This window comes from Pygocentrus nattereri, chromosome 6 (genome assembly GCF_015220715.1).
Source record: "Pygocentrus nattereri isolate fPygNat1 chromosome 6, fPygNat1.pri, whole genome shotgun sequence".
Classification (NCBI taxonomy): Eukaryota; Metazoa; Chordata; class Actinopteri; order Characiformes; family Serrasalmidae; genus Pygocentrus; species Pygocentrus nattereri.
In genome coordinates this window covers 16,178,401-16,199,928 of record NC_051216.1, presented here as the reverse complement: position 1 = coordinate 16,199,928, position 21,528 = coordinate 16,178,401, and the positions used below count along the sequence as shown (strand labels likewise).

Genomic DNA, 21,528 nt, shown 5'->3' with positions numbered 1-21,528 from the left:
GAGCATGTGACAAGACTGCTTTACAATTAGGCAGTCTAAATCATAATCAACAAGTATCATACAGGGAAGAGAAAAATAGGAACCAGAGAAATAAAAACCAGACATTATAAGGGAGGAAGTTAACATACTATATATCATCAGTGGACCTGAAGAAAATTAGCTAATTAAACAAAGAAGCTGCTGGACTGCCCACTCCAAAGTCCAGACATCACTCAACGTAGGTCATGAGAAACAAAAAATGCAACCAACTTCTATGACTGAACTTTGGAGGTGGAAAAACAGCCCTTCAGATTTTCCTGAACAACAGACAATGACTCTTATAGACTCGATAGTCTGTAATAAAGCCAAAATGTGGACACATTAACTACTGAATGTGATGCAATATTACATTTAGTTGTTGAGGTTTCTATGCAATTTTCTGTTGAATACATATTTCTGCAGACACTAAACCTTGATATCCGTATGTACTTAATAGCAGTTTTGAATGGAAATTAAATACAGCAAAGGTGGTCTCTGATGTCTGGTTTCTGACTCATACATTTAAAAAATCTGACCTGTATGACGTCAATTAGAATTCCCACATCAGTAAAAACAGATCAAATTTAGGATGACTGTTCACTGTTTCAAGCTGTGACATACATTCTCCACCACAATAATGAGAGAGGACCAAAGATTTCTCCTCAAACCTCAGCTCTGTATCCCACACTGCTATGGGCTTAGAGAAGGACCAGCATGCAGCAGGAGTGAGTCTGTCTTTCTCAGGCTGTCTCTTCATCATTCTCTCTCTCTCTCTCTCTCTCTCTCTCTCTCTCTCTCTCTCTGCTCTGTAAATTATGCAGCACTGCTGTAATGATGAAGTCTGAATGGACAAATCCGCAGCCAACCAAACAGATGAGAGGAATAAATAAATAAAGGCCCCTCTGCTGTAAACAAGATGCAGTATAAAGAGAGACAGTGAGAGAGACAGAGAGCGGCTGAGAGAGTGAGAGAGAGGGAGAGATACACTCTACTACCATGTTTTTTTTTTTTTTTTTTTCTTTTTCCCTCAGGACACAGAGGCCTAACTCAAATATGTGAAATACTGAATCATTCATTATTGATTCATGTACTTGATTGATTCAGCCTCACTCTCTCTCTCTCTCTCTCTCCCTCTCTCTCCACAGTAGCAAGCACTGGAGCTGCGTGTTTTACTGTAATAAGGCTCAGACCGGTGATCAGGGCACAGGCAGCGAACCACGCTGCCGTGTGATTAATACTGCAACGGTAATAATACATCCTCACTATGAAACACCAGCAGTAATGAGACGACAGCAGTCATTTGCCTTTAGCCAATAGGAATGATACAATGAGCCTTAACTGGTGAATATCTGGGTGCAGAATGATGTGTGACTCGCATAACAAGCCAATGTACATAACCTGGTTAATCTTCCTGCTTTTCAGGGCAGGTCAGACGCATCTATTTTGGTTACTCTAAAGTGGCCAAACTGGCTGATGAGCTAAATTGAATCATATCACTCAATACTTGCCTCTGACCTCTAAACATGCTACATAACCAGTCCGAAATGTAAGAACCATGCTGTGCCTCATGAAATACACACATTCTGCTTTCTTTTATTTGCATAAACTTGTCTTAACCTAACTGTTGAACAGTTTGCTGGTAAATACTGAATTGTCCTTTGGTTTCAAAATGAAAACATCCCCTGAGTTTATCTTACTTTTTATTTAATTCAGCAATAAAAATGGATGCTTTTGTTTAGTTTATATTCAGCTGAATTTAGGTGGTGAATCTGAATAAGTTATAGAGGAAAGGGGAAAGAGAATAAACTCAATCACTTGCTTCCAATGTTACAGTGCAAAGATGGACTGTAATACAATAATTTATTTTAGGCTAAATATTATTTATTGCTGTATTTTATAAAATATAAATATAGAAAGTTAATATATATATATCATGCGTAACAAAGGATAATGGATAATGAACTACAAAAAATTGTAACTTTATTTTATATTTATATTCTAAAAAAAATATATATATCTTCATCTGGCCTTAGTCTTGTCTCTGTCTTAGCCACTCCTGCTTACAGTCGTGTCTTAGACTTGACCACTACAAAGTCTACACTACACCACTACAGGCAAAGCAAGCCCTTGTTTTGGAATATACATTAGTGAAATGATAAACAAATTTACATATTTCCCAAAATTGCAGTATATCAGTCAATGCATTTGTTTAGTGTGTAAATTTTGTAAGATGAAAGCACACATTCCACCAATTAGTACTTTGCAAGCTACACACCTAAATCACACATCTGACTCAAATCACATTGACTTTTTAAGTACTCGAAAGTAGACTGTGGTTTCTGGTCTTGTATAACAAACTATTATGTATAAAAAAAAAAACAGAAAAGTATGTCACATAGCTAAAAGCATAGTGATAGACGCTATCTTGAATCCTGAATTTGATACATATTTTTGTCCATTTTTATAATCAATAACAATCAATGTGATATAGTTTCCATGACGCTACATGGAGACTTGCCTCCAGTGTAAAACTACAGAAGCAAACCTAAACATAAGACACCAGACATACAGCATCTTAGCTGACTGACTACATTTCTGGTAAGAGGAAAATTGCGAAAATCCGATTCACCAAATTACTGCTTTAATACGCTGCCTAGTTACACACACTCCTCTTTTATTTAAATGGTGGTTTTGGACAAAACATATGGAGCAAGTGAGAGCAAGAGAACTAAGCTGAAAATGAGTCATCAGCTGTAAGCAAGTCCATCACTGCTCAGAACCAAACTCTGGATCCTGGGCTGACTCCAGCCTCCACGCTCCCTCAAGAGCTGCAATTATCACATTTGTGGAAAAACAAAGTTTGAAGCTTTTCCTCTGCTCATTTAACAGGCTAGTCTGCTAAATGCATCTCACAGAAGCCGTCTCCTCCTCAATCACTGTCCCTCGATTTTTCAGGAGCAGGACAGATCACATGCACATTTCAAGAGGGACTCAGGAGGAGGTCACATACTGATACAACACCCTTCACTTTTTGGACAGTGACAATGCATTTATGACAGCTGCGTTCATTAATATTCATGAGACTTTACTCTTTTCTTCTACTCCATAATGTTACAGCATTTACTTTGCTCTTTTAATATGAAAGCAATCGCTCAGCCAAAATTCAGTATTTGTATAGACAAGAACTTGCAGTGAAACAATGTCAAAGTTGATTCAAAAAGAGTTTAACAGTGTATCAAATTAATTAGAGCTTAGAATCAATGTTAACACATAAAATATAAAAAAAACGAATAGAAAAATCACATTGAACCTGTAAACGTGCGTCATAAAACGCCTATAAGAGTATGTGATAGTGTCAGTAGTCACATTTTTCCCCTGACTTCTCCACAACTTAGTCATGTTCAATCCGTACCTGCTAGTTAGGTTTATCCACCTCACACAATGCTACCAAGCAAGAAGTGTGAAGGTTCTCATTGTTCTCTTTTCAAAGTGCTGTTAACACAATGTAATTGGCTGGATTATTACAGTTTTGAAATGTTCATTAGTTTTTCTTTTTATTTAGTTTTTAATTTAGTTTAGTTCTAGTTAGTCTTAAGGGTGCATACATAGTTTAGCTTCACTTTTATTTAGTTTAGTTTTGATTTAGTTTTTAGTACTATGATGAACATTTTTCTCAGTAATTGTTTTGTTTTGCAGTTGACTGTAGTTTGTGTTTTTCACAGCTAACAAGTTTTTTGTTATTATTTTTTACACTGCTGGTTTTCATTTTAGTAATAATTTTAGTTAACTATAATAACCCTAGTAATTGAAAAGCTGAACATACTTGGTGAAGGTTTTTGGGGTTTTTTTTCTTTATACCTGCTAATTGATGTCTACATTGCCAGCATCATGATGAGCACCTGGGGAGAGGGAGGGACATTCTACCTTTCCGAAAGGAGTGCTCTCAATAATGCCCTCTTGGATTACCAGCCACGGGTGCCTGCACGATCTACTGATGACACCGTCAACGCTTCAGTGGTTGCACTACTGTTTGCTACATTAGGTTCAATGCAAAACTAAAGAAGGAAACTTCAGACATCAAACATGTTTTGGTGGACTGGTTACATTTGGAGTAAGGGGGAAATTGTATACAGCTGATGTTTGGACATAACATTATATGAAGTGGCTCTTGTCCATTAGCCCAGTGGATCTAGCATAGAGTGCCGTCCAGGCATGGCCTCACTGACCACTCCCTATGGCCACCCTGGCCATGTGGCTTCAGTGGTTAGGCCAGAGGCGGAAGCACAAAGCTCTCAAAACCATCATGAGAGCTCTGCTGCTGGCCAGTTAGTCTGGCCTACCATCTTCTACTCAATGTACACACAGGCCTGTCCATATAGAAGATATCAATAATGCATGTGGTAAGTACATCAGAGGTTGCTGAATGGCTTTTTAAGAGACAGCTAAAATAAGCCTTTCACATTAAGAGCCAAAAAATGGCAGTGATGGAAAGAGAGAAAGAGGCAGAGGAACAGTGAGCGAGAGAGAAAGAAACGCCACTTACAGGAAAGCTATGTCAGCGGCTGCGACCTCTGCTGCTCTTCCACTCCTGTGAGCGACCGTAAGCGAAGGAGAGCAAATGAGGGCGATCTCTTTCATCTATTCTTAGTGCGGCCCAGTCACTGACACTTTGACTGACACGTTGTGTTCTAAGAAATGTAACCCTAGAAGGCACAGCAAATGAAATTAAGAAACAGAGATCCAAATTTGACTCCACTCCCACTCCAGACAGTGTCAGGAAGATAAAAGGGGTCATAACCTTTTCCCCCAGCTCTCCTTCTGCCTTATACAGACTTCTCCCATGCAAAATTCAGAAAGCCATAAAAAAGGGCTGCCTGTTCACGGAGAGAGTTAATATTGCTTGCCGGCGAGACAGCTGAAGTAGGTTAAAATATTGCCCACCCTACCGGAATACAAAAACATGACACTCTCAGTATCTGTCAGCTGAACGAGCTTAACCGCTTGAGAAAAATCATGAACATAACCAGACATCAGCCTGTGGTGGGCCACATGACCTATATGTGTGTCTGTGTACTGATAACCATGCCAAAATATGGGAACAGAGCAAATATATGTCTATATGTTGTGTTCATGTCTAAGCCTTCTCTCTGTCCTCCTCCTGTCTTGATGCAGGGTCATTTAGAGCCTATTATCTGCCCTGATGCAATCGTATGAGAGGTGTGGTCACAGCCAGCTGTTCAGGCTCAGACACAAGTACCTTTATATCAGACCACATTATTTACAGTGAAGAGATAGCAAACAGGAACAGAGCACAGAACATACAACACACAACCTCAGGTTTGAGATCAGACGCTGCTAGTTTAACAAAATAAATTTGACCAGAGTTGGGCAGTATCCCCTTCTTCCACACCTTCAAATTTTGCTAGAGCATAAGTTATTATTGGTGAGGTGAGAGGTGAAGTGTCATTCAAAATAAATAAAAATAAATAAATAAATAAAAAAGACTAGTTTGCTTAAACGGTCATCAGTTAAATGAACACAGTACAAGATTTTCAAGTTATCCAATAAATGTCAAACTAACAAATGCTAAATGTTAAAATGTTAAACAGTGCTGCTAACTAGGAGGTGCTGGTATGCATTAAGCTTAGCTAGCATGTCAACAGTTCTGCTCACCAAGGGAATGTGCTCGATTCTGGCAAACTAAAATACAGACAAGCTCATAAGATCTGAGCAAACGGAGCAACTGCCATTAGAGGGGCAGGAAGGTTAAATTAAACCTGTTCATTTGTCTGGATCTGCAGCCTGATCAGTTAACTTAACTCTAGCATAGTGAGCAGACTAAAGACCCAGACAATGGCACACTCCACGGCACAGGCTTGATTCTAACTAGTGCTCCGTTGACAAAAGTTTAGATGATAAAAACTAATGTCTGAGAGACTAGACATTAGTGAGACTGCTGTTGGGAGCGAAAGAAAGCCAAAACTGAACCTGTTCTGTGTCTGGGACTGTAGCGGTTTGGCTAAGCTAACAACAGTGTTGTTAAGAGGTCAAACACGTCACACACCACAGGCTTAGTTCCACCTAACTGATGATAAAATGACAAATGTTTAGAGGACATCCACAAGCGCAAAGTCGGGTGAGTGGTGGTGAGTGAAAGCCAAAACTGGCCATACTCCGTCCCACATGTGTCTCTTAGCTGTCACTGAGTTATGATCATGCTTAGTTTTTTATTAAGATTTTTCCTGGCTCTGATTTCCCCCTATTTCAATTATTACATTTCAAAAGTTTGAAATATCATTTTTAAATACTGCATTATCTCATTACCGTTATACCACCAACCAATTTACAGTCTCCCTTTTACCCCAAATGTAAATCAGCCATGACACATTTAGCCTAAAGCATACTTCTTTAGTTTGCACTGGAGCTACAAAGCTAACTAACAGTCAAATGTTAAGTGCACCAATTAGCATCATGCAAACTGCATGCCAAAATCAGAGAAGTATCTTAAAAAGGCATCTACATATAACAGCTACATCACCTCTAATCCCCATCAACTGTACGAGACTCAGTTACAGTCAGCAAACCAGGGCTCTAGTACTTGAGGTGGGGGCCACTGGTTTAACCACTACAGATAGACACAAGGAACATTAACAGCTTGTCTGAGCGTTCTTCTGTTTATAAGCATTAGTTAGCTCACAGCAACTGACCCAAACTGCTACAGACCCATCAGTAATCCTCCTAACTCTCCTGATTACCCATTCTAGTAGGCTAAAAACTTTGAGAGAAGCGGTCTTAAAGCCTAAATTTGGTATTTAACCTTGTTTGTGATATTGAGATCACTTCAGAACACAACTGAACAAAGTCTGAGACGTGTGTAGCAATTTGGGCACACAGTCTGGCACAATACCTATTAGTAAAATATAAGCTTCCACACATATTACATGCTTAGTTGGTTCAGACACCCTGTGTTTCCATACTGGACACCACAATCCTAAGATCAGACAGAAAGCTCTACATTTCTCAAACACAATGACCTGAAATCATACACAAAATCAAAAAGGAGCAACTGTGGAATGAACTGCACAGTCTGTGAGAGTGGTACTGTAGCACAGCACTGAGGCTGTACGGTCCTTATTGATCAGTCAGGCTCAGGGCTCCTGCCCAGCCGGCTCCCAGCACCATTACAGCACATAGGCCCTGTCTTCAGTGATTAGACTCAATCACATAACAAAATACATTTGGAATGCATTATGCAGTGCTGGCCTCAAAGCTTTTACAGCCAGAGACCCAGCCAAACATCTGACTTGCAACAGCGCTCATAAGCTGCCATATAAAATGACCAATGAGCCAAACAATATTCAATCAATCCATCAATCCACTCATCGATCTAACAAAGTTGAGATCAGACATATGGCAGCTATCACTACACACTACAGATATTACACAAATGTTTACCCCATGCTACACAAGCTACAAAACAGAAGGCACCAAAAGAATGAGAGGTCAAGAAAAGGTTCACTAAATCTTTCATCTTAAACTATGCTAGTTTTGCCTTTACTTACTGCGAGGCTTGCAGTTCACTAAGCTTGAGCTGGCAGTTCATGTGACAGGTAGCAATTACTAGATAACAGCCTAGACTGTGGAATAATGCAGCCAATACACCCAGCACAACCAAGCATCCAAAATGGTACTTTGATCAAGGTTATGTCGAGAACACATACAAAACAAATATTTGTTTCATACTTCAGAGCAAGAGAGAGAGCGAGATAGAGAGCGACGCCTTGCTAACTGCCCCCCACACTCCTGCAGTGGTCTAACAGAAGTGAGGCATCTGTCTCACGGCTCCTGCCTGCGCCGTTTGGCAGCGCCTGGCTCAGTTTGGGTGCCAAGGCGGGGGGACAGGGCGCCACTCTCAGTGGCCCATACAGGATGCTCGGGGGCCATCTGTGAACGCTGGCAACAGAGCCGGCCAGGAGCCCTCTTCCAAAAACACATGTACAGTATGCGGGTGACTTCTCATTAGCAGAAAATGCAGCCATTCACTTCTCATAGATCAAGAAAAGACCAGACAGGTCTTATCAGGATTAACCTTCTGAATCAACCATGTTAAAATCCTCCTGACATTCATTAAAACATCACTGTTAGACTTTGTTACTGTATTAGTAAAGCAGAGGTGACGATTTTACATATAGAAGTAAATCGCGGGGGTGATGGGGTGGTGGGAGTGCAGTTAAACTGTGCTGTTTTAGCCAGGAGGAATAGTCTGCAACCCTACACTGGCCCTCATCCAGCTCTACAGTCCAGTCAGCCAGAGAAATGGAGATAGCAGCAGAGAGAAAAGGGGGTGGGGGGCGATTGTCAGCCAAAGGTGCAGTGTCGGCACAGTGACTGAGTGTTAGATACCCCCAACACACACTTCCATCCCCTATTGAGTAGGCAAGGTGACCCTAGACAACTCTCTCTCAGTAAGGCAGAGAACAGCAAGCAACCTAACACTAAATATGATGCACAGTCCAGAAACTCAGCATGGAGGTACCACAATACTAATATATTGTAGGGGCCGACCGATATGAAAATCGTTACCAACACCAATTTCAAGGAGGCAGAAACCTGATAATACTGAATCATAATTTAACATGGTCAAATAATTTAACAAGGCTGAGAAATGAATCAGTTTACTCATATCAGTTTGTTCCACACAAAACAAGCTATTAATTGTCAGTGGATTACCAGCAGGATTTATGCCAATACTGATAAGTTTACGGGACATCAATATCGCTTGATGTTACTGGCTAACCCACAGCTATATCTATCAGAGAGAGAGAAACAAAATATATAACCTACAACACAGTAAAACCCCTACAACACAGCAAGTCCAGGCAGAAGTGAGCACAAGACCAAAAGCACATGATTTCAGTAGTTGAAGGCAAGCTATTTCACATTGGCTCCACATGGCGGGAATCGTTAATCAAGTCCCGGGCTTCAACAATCCAAGCAGTGTACTCCCCACTTCCCGGATATGTATCAACTAAAGAGTTCTTTCCTGTAGAGTAGAGGTTACTGCTCTATTGACATCATGGTGGAGTAAGGAGTGTTTATTCCCCTAAGAGACGCATGATTTGTGGGTCAGGACCTTTACCAATTTTACAAGGACAACTGTACAGGCCCAAGACCTCTGAGTGCATGTGCGTGTGTAAAGTGAGAACTAAGTAGTTTCTGTGCTCGTCAATATTCTGCTGTTTCCAGAGGGAGCTCTCAATACTGCTTCAAAATCAATGACCATTGCTTCATGCCCCTTCCCCAAGACCCTCTCTTACACACGGCCATTCTTTACTGTCACCAGTATGTTTGTCAGATGCAAATGTTTTATGGAGGCAGGTTTGGTATTGTATTCTATGACTGCTTTGGTAGTCCCTTAGTTTTGATTAAACTTCATCAGCCATGTACATCAACAGTCAAAAGTTTGAACACACCTAGTGGACTACAGTTTCTTTCACCCATTTGTTTGTCAAATTGATTCATTTAATATATTGGCCATAGCACTGGGAGACGGCAAGTTTGATTTCCGACGATGCCACAGCCAACTGTAAGAATAACAGAGCATAACAGGCCTCACTTCTTTTCATGTATGTGTGTGTGTGTGTGTGTGTGTGTAAAACATTTAATATAATCAAACATTTTATATTTATGCAGCTTTGCATGCTCTCAGCAGCTTCTCAATCAGCTTTTTTCTAAGAGCTAACTAGGAAATAAAATTCATGCATGTTTTGAGAACACAACACATCAACGCATGAACTTAAGATAACTGAAGACATTTATCATGATTTTTCATCTTAAAAACAAATTTTTAAGCATTTGTTTTTACCATTTTGTCTGGTACAGATTTACATGATGGAACAAAAGATGCAGCAGTCACATCATATGCATCCTACCTGTGAAAGCTGACAATCAGAACGTTAACCAAGTCTACAGCTGCTCGTCAAACCCAGCCACCTTACACTGATGGGCAGGAGTGTTGAGGAAAGGCAACAGTCTGGGCCAGGGCGTGGGTTATAAAGCCCAGGCTGCACTCAATGAGAACCTTCCTGGGGAAGCATGCATAAAAGATGAGTGGCGTGTCTGTGCATGCCCAATGAAAGAGGACTAGCATGGGGATGGCATAAGAAAAGCCTAGGATTCAGAAATAAACATGAGATTTTAAGAATAGCGAAGTCTGCATCAGGCTTCAGTCATTTTACAGAACTCTGTTTTGGAACTATATCAGTCATTCAACCATCTTTTCAGCCTTCACTCTCTCTTAGGCTACATTCACAAAGCAGGTAAAAGTGTCCCAAATCTAATCTTACTCTTCATATGTGAGACTGTTAAAGTCAATGAATGAATTCAAAAAGGGCAGTTTTTGCATTCTATATAAGGGCTGAATAGATGGGCTCTTTAAAAAGAAACTTTTGAGATTTGTGTTTTTATAGAATATTCCAATGCACAAATTCGATTCTTTGGGTATTCGATACTTGCAGCCCTACGTTTAATATTATTTTCTTTTTATTTGAAAATAGGCTAAAAACAAACGAGTGCAAATTTTAGTGACTATTATTACCATTTCATTTCTAACATTCAAACACCAACACAGTTGAATTGAACCTGCAGACCATGCACGCGCACACACACGCACACACACACACACACACACACAGTAAGACTCAGCCCATTTAAGTGCAGTGATGGTGCGCCTCTGTGTATTTGTGCGTAGGCACGAACACATTTTTGGAGAGCTGCGTTCTGGCAGACATTAAAGGAGAGGCAGTGTTAGAGTGAGATGTATCTGGTATATTGCACCCGCCCACATGCACACCCCGGTGTAAGCGTGCCACTCTCTGCAGTGCTGGCAGTTTGAATGGCGCGCAGGCTGCTGTGCTTCTTAATGAATGAGCCAGGCTCGCACTTAGCCTAGTTAATATGCAGGCAAATCTGTCTTTATCAACTTCATCAGTGCGCTCTGGTCATCAGGGGCTTCAGAACCTCCTCTTCAAACAGCAAACACTCCAAATGTTGAACACACATATACACACGCACACACACAGCTATTTCGATATAACCTCCCATCTCCTACGCCTATGTTAACAATTTGCCATCAAAGGCAATTGTACTTGGCAATAAAGAGTGCATCTGGGAACAGGTGCAAACACATTTCCATGTTTATACGGAGTGGGCCGGGTTTCCAGTGGCTAGAGGTGGGCGTTTAACAAGTAGTCAAAAGCTCATCTCCATATCCACTTCATTTTCATTTCCCGTTCATAGCAGGAAGCAAACAGGCAGCGCTGGTGAAGTTAAAGCCAACCCAATGCTCTCACACAACTCTGGGAAGAACATGCAGCCAATGAGTGCAGAGAAGGACGGTATGCATCAGTCATCAACGGTTGATCAAGCAGTGCTTATGGAAATTACCTACAATGTACTGCATAAATATAGAGTGTTAAAATTGTGTGTGTGTGTGTGTATGTGTATATATATATATACACACATATATACACACACACACAAGGAATTTAGGGATTTCACCATCTACAATCCATAACATCCTCAAAAGATTCAGAGAATCTGGAGAAATCTCTGCAAGTAAGTGGCAAGGCAGAAAACCAACATTGAATGCCCGTGACCTTCGATCCCTCAGGCGGCACTGCATTAAAAACCATCATTCTGTAATGGATATTACCACATGGGCTCAGGAACACTTCAGAAAACTATTGCCAGTGAACACCATCTACTATTGCAAGTTAAAACTCTGCCATGCAAAGCGAAAGCCATATATCAACAACACCCAGAAACGCCGCCGGCTTCTCTGGGCCCGAGCTCATCTGAGATTGACTGACGCAAAGTGGAAAAGTGTCCTGTGGTCTGACGAGTCCACCTTTCAAATAGTTTTTGGAAATCATGGACGTTGTGTCGTCCGGGCTAAAGAGGAAAAGAACTGTTCGGATTGTTACCAGCGCAAAGTTCAAAAGCCAACATCTCTGATGGTATAGGGGTGTGTTAGTGCCCATGGCATGGGTAAATTGCACAGCTGTGAAGGCACCATTAATGCTGAAAGGTACATACAGGTTTTGGAGCAACATATGCTGCCATCCAAGCAACGTCTTTTTCAGGGACGTCCCTCCTTATTTCAGCAAGACCATGCCAAGCCACATTCTGCACGTGTTACAACAGCGTGGCTTCGTAGTAAAAGAGTGCAGGTACTAGACTGACCTGCCTGCAGTCCAGACCTGTCTCCCATTGAAAATGTGTGGCGCATTATGAAGCGCCACACATTTTTAAATTATAAAAATATATATTGAGAGATATAATACCTCCAGCGGGTTCTAGGATGACCCCGGGGTCTTGTCCAAGGAAATTTCACGACTGCACAGGTGGCATCCTATCACTTTACCACGCTGTAATTCACTGAGCTCCTGAGAGCGACCCATTCTTTCACTAATGTTTGTAGAAGCAGCCTGTTATAGGCATCTAAGCAAATTTAGCAATTCACCTCAGCAGTGAGTTTATCACAATATACATCACAATAAAGTCATATTCATAATTCAAATAAACATAAAAACAATAAAAAGTAACAAATATTTCTTTGGTCCATATTTTTCCTTGACACCTTTACAGCCATCAATTATATCATTTCCCTTCCGATATTTTCTACATTTTAACATTCTTTCCCCTACTGGTGACAGATGCCATTTAACAGATTGATGCAAATCTGACAGATTATTATATAAGGCGTTTCCTCGGGCTTCCCTGAAAGAGCATCACTGCAACAGAAGCCATCTAAATCGAATGAAGCTCTTTTCCCTGCCCCTCCCCCAATCGTCAAACAAACCCATCACCCTGCCTTACCTTTTATCAGAAATCCCACCTGTTAAAGTGTCTCCACTGTTTAGTGAGCTGTGTTTGTTTTGGTAACAGTACAGTGTCCCGACCTATTCAGCATTATGCCAAGTGATTCTGTGAATATTTAATGTCACACTCACACAAAAAGAGAATAAAAAGTGCCATCGCACCCGTCCTTCAGCTGGCTGTTTACACACGACGTGTATTGTGAGTTATCCCAGCAATAGGCCTACATCGGTTATTAGGTGATTTACTGTGTTAAAGTGACAGATAATCACCACCAGTACAGTGAGCACACACCATAAGAGCAATACACCCAAACACACACACCCACACACAGATATACTGCAAGCCTGTACTCACAAACTAAAACACACACACAGAGCAAACGGCAGTCTGCATGAATAAGACATAAGGCACACCAAGTATAGCCCAGTGACATCAGCTCTCAGCAGGCACTGGACCCTGTGGTGATAGAGTGATAGAGTGATAGAGTGATAGAGTGATAGAGTGAGAGAGAGAGAGAGAGAGAGAGAGAGAGAGAGAGAGAGAGAGAGAGAGAGAGAGAGAGAGAGAGGAAGGAGGTACACTTCAGATATTTTTATTTTATACTTTTCTAATGTGTTTGAGATGTGCTACACAGCAAATAACAGATAAATGAGCCTGATATTGCACAGTGGCATGCAGAGCTCTGACTACTTATGCAGGACGCTAGCTAGATGAGTGGGGGACCAACAGAAGAACAGTGGAGACAGACAGGCAAACACAAACAGAGGAAAGATGCAGGGAGAGGTAGAGAGGCTGCTGGTAGTGGGTCTGTCTACAGGGAAGGAGACCACATGGCCAAAAACAACCGTCAGCGCCATCTGCTTCCTATCTCTGTCTGTCTCAGCCTAAACTTGGACTGTACTGAACCTTAACCCAGCCTAAACCTAGACTGTATTAACTTTCACTAGGCCTAAACCCAACCTTAATTCAACAGAAGTCAAACCCAGACAGAACCAAAATCTGTTCAAACTCAGCCTAAATGCAACTCTTTTCAAACCCAGTCTAAACCAGCTGAGGCAAAACCTAGCCTAAATCCTCCAAATCACCTCAAGTTCAGCCTATATTCATCTTAGTTCAAATCCTTCCTAAACCAAACCTAAGCCCTTCATCTTAAATCAAGCCTAAACTCAGTTAAGATCAGATAAATCCCAATCTAAACTCACCTCAGTTCAAAGACAGCCTAAACACAAATCAGCTCAAATTTAGCCTAAAACCCAGCTTGGCTCAAACCCAGCCTAAAACCAAGACCTAGCTAAAACTTAGCTGAGACATGCAGTTACCATCATCAACGTGTGCGACTAAACTATTTTAATTTTAGCATTTTCAGCACTGATGCCATCTAAAAATCTAAACATACAGTCCTATAAGACCCAACTCAAAGCTAGCTGAAATCCAACTCTAACAAGCCAAAATCCTGTTAAAAATCAGCCCAAACCCAATTTAAATGCAAACTTAAAACATCTTAGTTGCAACAGAGTAATAAATACACTATGAATGTATCACATTCCCTGGAACTGCAGTCACTGTAAATAGTTCACTGATTTAGATTATTTGATTTGAGTACAGATGATTTCATTTAATTATAGATCTTGTAAACATCAATCACTGCAATTTGATCTCATAAAGACATGTAAAATACAGCCAAAGGCAGCTGTCAGAGCTTATGGACTGGGTTATAAGCATTGTAACACATTAATGGATTTTAACTATTACACTTTTATAACATCATAAGCACACATTCTCAGCTTCTCCCAATGCAGGTAGTCAGTTCATCACAGTACAGGCTGTCAGTGGTACTCCACACAGTTAACCACGTGTATTTGTGTGTAAGAGCATGTATATACACTCTCCTGAAGCTGGATGGAGAGAAACCACTAAATCAAGGGAAATCAAAGCTAAGCACTGTGTCTGTGGCCAACCACTGCTACCCACTCTAGCACTGAGATAAATACACAGAGACAGACAGACAGACACACACAAACATGCACACAAATAGCTCCTCTGCCTTCTCCTAGCCAGGCTATGCTGCCAGAAAACACTAATTATCATGCTTTAGGCCAAAAATGTAAAAGAATTAAAGAAAAAAGAAAAAAGTCCTTATTCTTGCTGTTGTAGAGTGTTTGAGAACAGAAAAAAACAAGACCGTATACATGTCAATGTTCAGCAGCGCTAACATGTTAATGCTTTAGCATCACAGTACGATGGCAGAGCTTCAGTAGTGTGATGAGAACACTCAGACTCAACTCACAGCACCTAGTTTTAAATTCAAATCCACCCTCAGCGCCGCAAAATTCTGACCCAACCCGACTGCAGACAGACAAAAACCTGCCCCGTCTTGACTGTAGCTCAACAAAATTCCATCTCAATCCAACTACAAACTTCAGTCCCAACGGTAGCCTAATATAATTCTGGCCCAACTCTGAAGACAACTGTAGCCCAACAAAATTCTTTATAAGAACTGCGGCACGACAAAATTCTGTTCTTAGCCAAGTATATACCCACAAAATTCTGTTTGATGTCTAGTGCTGTTAAAACCACTAGAGGCAAGGCTGCGTTAAGACCGAGGCTTAGTAGGGGTCTAGTCTGTGTCAGTGGTGAGACTCGGATGAGAACAGGACAAGATTAAGTTTTTTTTTTCAGAATCTAAAAATAAAACGGGGGGAAAAAAAGTATGATCATTCAGGTATATCATTCATATATATATATATATATATATATATATATATATATATATATATATATATATATATATATATATATATATATTGTTTATGTTGAGAACAATTTTCCACCCTAGACCAAGACTTAGACAAGACCAAATGACGTCCAAATGATGCTGACTCTGTCCCAGCCTGACCACAGCCCAAAAAAAATTCTGTCCCAAATTGACTGTAATCTCATGAAATTCGGTTAAAATCTGTTCTATTCATCCTAGCAGGACAACCTGCTATAACACAATTAAGCAAGAATAGAGCAAGGACAAAAGCTAAAGCAGAGTAAATGCAGGCTAAAAACAAATATTACGTGTTATTCTGTCTTTACATGGGTAAGAACAGTTTAACAGGCAATTAATGAAGCAATGCTTCGTTAGTGTGCTCTAGTGCCTGGCTGCTCTTGGAGGGACACACCAGTCTGAGGTGAACCCATAGGGGCACTACATGTGCATAAACATACACATACACAGAGGACAAAAAGTCCTACCAGTGGGAATGTGGTTGAGTCCAGATGGCTTCAGAAGCTCCAGCGGCTGCTCTTTGCATGGAAGGCCATCTGTGGAGAGGAAAAACCATTGAAAATCATCAGAAATGTGCAGTCCTTACAGTACAGCAGTCCTTTTAAAGCAGGTAAGTGTGAATTTCTCTGGCAGAGTAATCCCATTCTAGCAGGGGGATTTCAGCACATCCACCATACAGAAGCACACAAGCAGTATTCACAGTGTAAAAGACGAACTCACTGAGCATAGTATTCATTGTGCATAAGTAGTATGTGCTGTGTAGGGTATTCAATGAGCACAAGGAGTATTAACTGTGCACATGGTGTATTTGCCGTGCATGAGGAGTATTAATTACACACGTGGAGCACTCAGTGTGCACAGAGTGTATTCACTGTGCTTCATATCATCTCTGGGCAGAGAAATATAGATTCTAGGACGCTACAATGACTGTCTACACCAGAGTTTCATGAGATGCTCTTCAAAAGAGAGGTGAGAATCCTCACACACTGATCTGACTGCTCCCCACACGCACAAAAAGATTAGCCCTAAACCACCAGCCTCACAAACTCAGGCAGGCGTTTGACTTCAGCAGAAAGCCTGAAAGAGCTCCAATTATAGTGGAGAACGGCAGGATAAAGTAAGAGAGAAAGAATTGGATAGGTAGCAAGCTTGAGAAGTATTAAATTCCCTGGTCTCCAGATATCAGCCATTCCAGGCAAAAGCCCAGTCACTAAAAGTAACGGCTGTGATGCAGGAGGTGCCAAAGTGGACACATCAGCCATGCAGTGAGATCTGCTCTGAGAGGGAGAACAGGCAGTCTACCCTTAGAAACATGAAACACCCATCCTGATCTAGGAATGGGTGATATGAAATTATCACAATATATTCTTCAGTATCATTTGATATAGCACCAGCATCAGTGCTGGTGATGCCTATAACATCTTGTGGAGAAAACAAATCTCACACTGCAGTGGATATGCAACTGTACTCAACTCATCCTAAGAGGTCTTTTTTTTGTTTACATAACTTCATAATTGATAGCATGCTGACTGGCACTGCTGTCATGCTAGATTGTGCTGTTCTATGAGAATAGCTAAACTTCTCCATCTTGGTAGCAAGTAAAATGTGCATATAGTGGATTTATGGATAGAATGGATAGGATGGATAAAGGTGTTTTTGAAAATGTACATTACTAATAAAGAAAAAACTTTATCCTTGTCATCACTGATATTTTTTGCTCCAACACCACTGACCCAACTAATCAGCTAATTAACAAGGTCTTCCTGAGGTGAAGTGGTGACAGAAGATAAGTCCCCCCACGTCTCTGTGCCTCCATTCCTCTCTCCCAGCATTTGTTACAGCATCGCACCCAAATAATCCCAATTTGTCTTGCTCCCACTTGTTCTGATATCGACTGTCTCACCAAGAAAGGCAATTTCTGAGGGGGAACTTGGTGACGAGCCCCTGACAGCTGAAGTGTTATGAATGGTGCTGGTGTCTGAAAGGAAGTCGGTGAGCGCTTTTACACCCAGAAAGGGACAGACTGCGTCAACACAGCCGCCTGCCCTGCCAGCAAAAACAAAATGTCCTCCCTCTATTAACTCTCCGGCCAGCCTGCTCTACAGCCGAAGAGACTCAAAACCTTCATGCTCACTCCTGTTCTCCAGCTGAGAGCTGGTGTGGGTCTGTGGCCTGGCAGGAGCATCAGCGCTGCAGCTACAGCACACACTCACCCTCGCTCAAAGGCAGGGCAAAGCCTCACATGCCCTCCGCCTGTTATTCAGGATATGGAAAGCAGGTGTCGAGCTGGATTCGGCAGCTCAGAGGACTGACTTCACTAGTACATGAAGCTTGCATGAAAGAGACAGAAGCATCAAACTAGCATTATTTATTTACTGAGAAAGAATGAAATGAGTATGACGGAGAGGGTGAGGTAGAAAACGAAAGTGCTAAACTTAGACCCAGCAGTGGGACAGCCTCAGGGTCTGAACGCGCACACTCACACATCCAGGTTGGGCATACTCAGGTATTTTGGAGGGAGCTTTTTTAAAAAATGGATTTGCGAATATATGCAAATACAACTGCACTTCCACTATCACAGCCTTGCAGTGGCGGTGCACTTTCATAAAGGCTTCCATTTTATTATTTGAGTGAGGTTTATAGAAGTAACCTGACATGACATGTCCCCAGGACAGCTACACAACAAACTACTCCAACTCAGCGCGCCAAGCCCTACCTTCTAGTGGATCACCAACTTCCTCACTGGCAGAAAGCAGCAGGTGAGGTTGGGAAAGTTCACCTCAAACACCCAGATCATCAGTACAGGCTTTCACCATTGCTCTTCTCTCTGTACACGAACGACTGTACCTCCACGGACCCCTCACTCAAAATCCTGAAGTATGCAGATGACACTAGAATCATTGGTCTCATCCAAGATGGTGATGAGTCTGCTTACAGATGGGTGGTTGATCAGGTGGTCCTTTGGAGCAGCCACAATAACCTGGTGCTGAACACAGCAAAAACAGTGGAGATGACAGTGGACTTGAGGAAGAGCCCTCTAGCCCTGCCCTTCAGCACTCACCATCCTACTGTGGTGGCAGTGGAGTCTTGCAAGTTCCTGGGCACAACAATTACCTGGGACCTGAAGTGGGACAGCAACATCAGCTCCATCATCAAGAGAGCCCAGCAGAGGATATACTTCCTGCGTCAGCTGAGGAAGTTCAACCTGCCCCATAGAGTCTGTCATTACCACGTCCATCACAGTGTGGGGCAGCTCAGCCACCAAGCATGACCTCCACAGACTGCAGCGCATCATCAGGTCTGCAGAGAGGACAACTGGGGTTGAGCTGCCTACACTGCTGGAACTGCATGCCTCTAGAACCAAGAGGTGTGCAGAGAAGATCTCCACAGACCGCTCTCACTCCGGACACCACCTGTTCCAGTTCCTTCCCTCAGGCCGGCACTTCAACTGTATGAGGATCAGGACATCCAGGCTACAAAGGAGCTTCTTCACCCAAGCCATTACTCTCTTGAACAGTTAAAATATCACACAAAAAAAATCCATCTTCAAACTGCACTTCTACCTATACTCGTATATAGTATCAAGTTCAACTCCATCCTCTGTAACTGCCGCTCAAACAAATGTTTGTTCTAGCATCTTTTCACCTGCCATATTACCCCCACCTATCTGACTGTCACCTCATTGATCCCTTTCTCTGCCACTATACACCCTTTAACTGCTGCTGCACTCAGCACTTTACTCATACTTTGCACAAAGCGACGTTTACAGGTATGACTGTCTGTGTGCGTGTGTGCAGGAATGCAGGTTTTTATTTTACTTTATTTTGTATTCATTTTATCTTATTCCCTATATGTGAATGTCTGTCTGATACTGTGCACTGTGAGCTCCTATAACCAAAACCAAATTCCTCGTATGCGTAGCATACCTGGCCAATAAAGCTTGATTATGATTCTGATTCTGAAATAAGCATAGATGAACATTCTGAAACTGGAATAATGGCTTAGGATGCATTACACGAATTGGTCACTACATGAGATGGTTACACACATACTGTCTGATGTATGATATATTCGTTTACAATAGTTCTGAAGTAAGGTTTTGGCCTGAAACGTATTTTAATCTCCAGTCATGGTGGAGAGATACATCCAGAGCACTGTGCAGAAAAACAGTTCCTAGGAAAAGAACTTATTTCAGATGTAACAGTATTTTGACTGAGTTTTTGACTTGCACAACTCAAAAAGATTGATTTATGCAGAGTTTTTGTAAATTAGTGTAATGATCAGTTACTAATAACTATTGTTATTTTGTTTCTGTATTGCATCTTCCTTACTCTTCAGTACTCGGGGCTAACGCGGCAAAACAACATGTCAAAAATAACAGGACACGTGTGTGTTTGTTTCCATTCTTCTGTTGTATCTACTGGCTGGAAGGTTTCTTGGGACATATATAAACATATATATACAGACATATATATATATAGACATATATATACAGACATATATATACAGACATATATATATATATATATATATATATAGACATATACATATATATATATAGACATATATATATATATATATATATATATATATATATATATATATATAGACATATATATATGGATATATATATATATATGGATATATATATATATATATGGATATATATATATATATATGGATATATATATATATATATATATATATATATATATATATATATACACACACACACACACACACACACAAAATTACTGTTTTCTAAGAAATATGTATAGTTATTTGCAAAAATAAAAGTAATCAATATATCAATATAAACATATAAAACATATATAATACATCAATATAAACAAAGAGATAGACATGATTAGTCGACTGACAGAAGCTTCGACAAGAAGGCCACGACTGCTTAGCCATTATAGACAGAACAGTCCTGATGCAGAGTGGATGTATCCTCAACAAACAAAGGAAGTCAGGTGTAGAGACAGACAGTTACCAATACAGCTCCCTGTCTTTGGACGCAGATGCAATGGTGCTACAGTGCACGCAGAGGTAGTGATGACCAGTCGCTCATGCTGAAACTGCGCTCCATGTGCGGCAGCCACACGTGACTGCCAGGGCAGTCACTTTTGTTTTTCTGTTTCTGCCTCACCGTTATTTTCAGCCAGCCAGACTGAGGGCATGATTAATACATGACGGAATGCAAGAGGAATGAAAGATTCAACAGAGAGCGAACTCCCCGCCCCCACTGGAGTGGCTGCTAAAGGAGGATGCTTCCACGCTTCACAGCAAGCCCTATTTTCTGTCTCACAGAGGGAAGAATAAAGAGAAGAATGAATAGTAAAGAAAGCCACAGAGACAGAGGGGAAGAACTAGAGCTGTTTAGGGTTTGGGGCTTTTTTTTGCTTTGTTTTGTTTTGGGTTTTTTTTATGTGGGTGAGGGACGCTTCACAGGCTTGTCTTACTCTCTGATCTATTTCTGGAAGTCTCCGAAGACCAAGCACCCACACCAGCCTGTACCTTAAAGACAATTTAATTAGCCTGCTGAGCTGCAGAGTAACGCTAAAATAACCCAGAAAAGCTGCACATACCACTGTTGCACCACATGGACACACTGCGACTAATACATCCTGGTCTGCGTCAGATGTTCGCTTCAGAAAGACTTATTTCTGAGCACAACTAAATAACATGAGTGTCAAATGTGAACTGCTTAACTTGTTGAATTTGCCCATTTAGTACGCTAAGAAACATGCTCAAATCAAGTTGGCCAAGACATGGCACACACAGTCCTGGTGCACAAAATTTAAGGGGCAATATAATTTGATAATTTATATCTGCTTTTGTATGAATGTAAG

The 21,528-nt window shown here is 41.2% G+C and overlaps 1 protein-coding gene across 2 annotated transcripts in view; it reads right to left on the bottom strand.

The window, feature by feature from the left end:
• The window catches only part of hdac4 (histone deacetylase 4), a 226,699-nt gene that overhangs the window by 126,868 nt on the left and 78,303 nt on the right, over nt 1-21,528 (bottom strand). For both annotated transcript variants that reach the window (XM_017691600.2, XM_037539185.1), the window contains one exon: nt 16,141-16,209. In XM_017691600.2, coding sequence (XP_017547089.1) covers nt 16,141-16,209 — 69 coding nt within the window. The remainder of the gene's footprint in view (nt 1-16,140; nt 16,210-21,528) is intronic.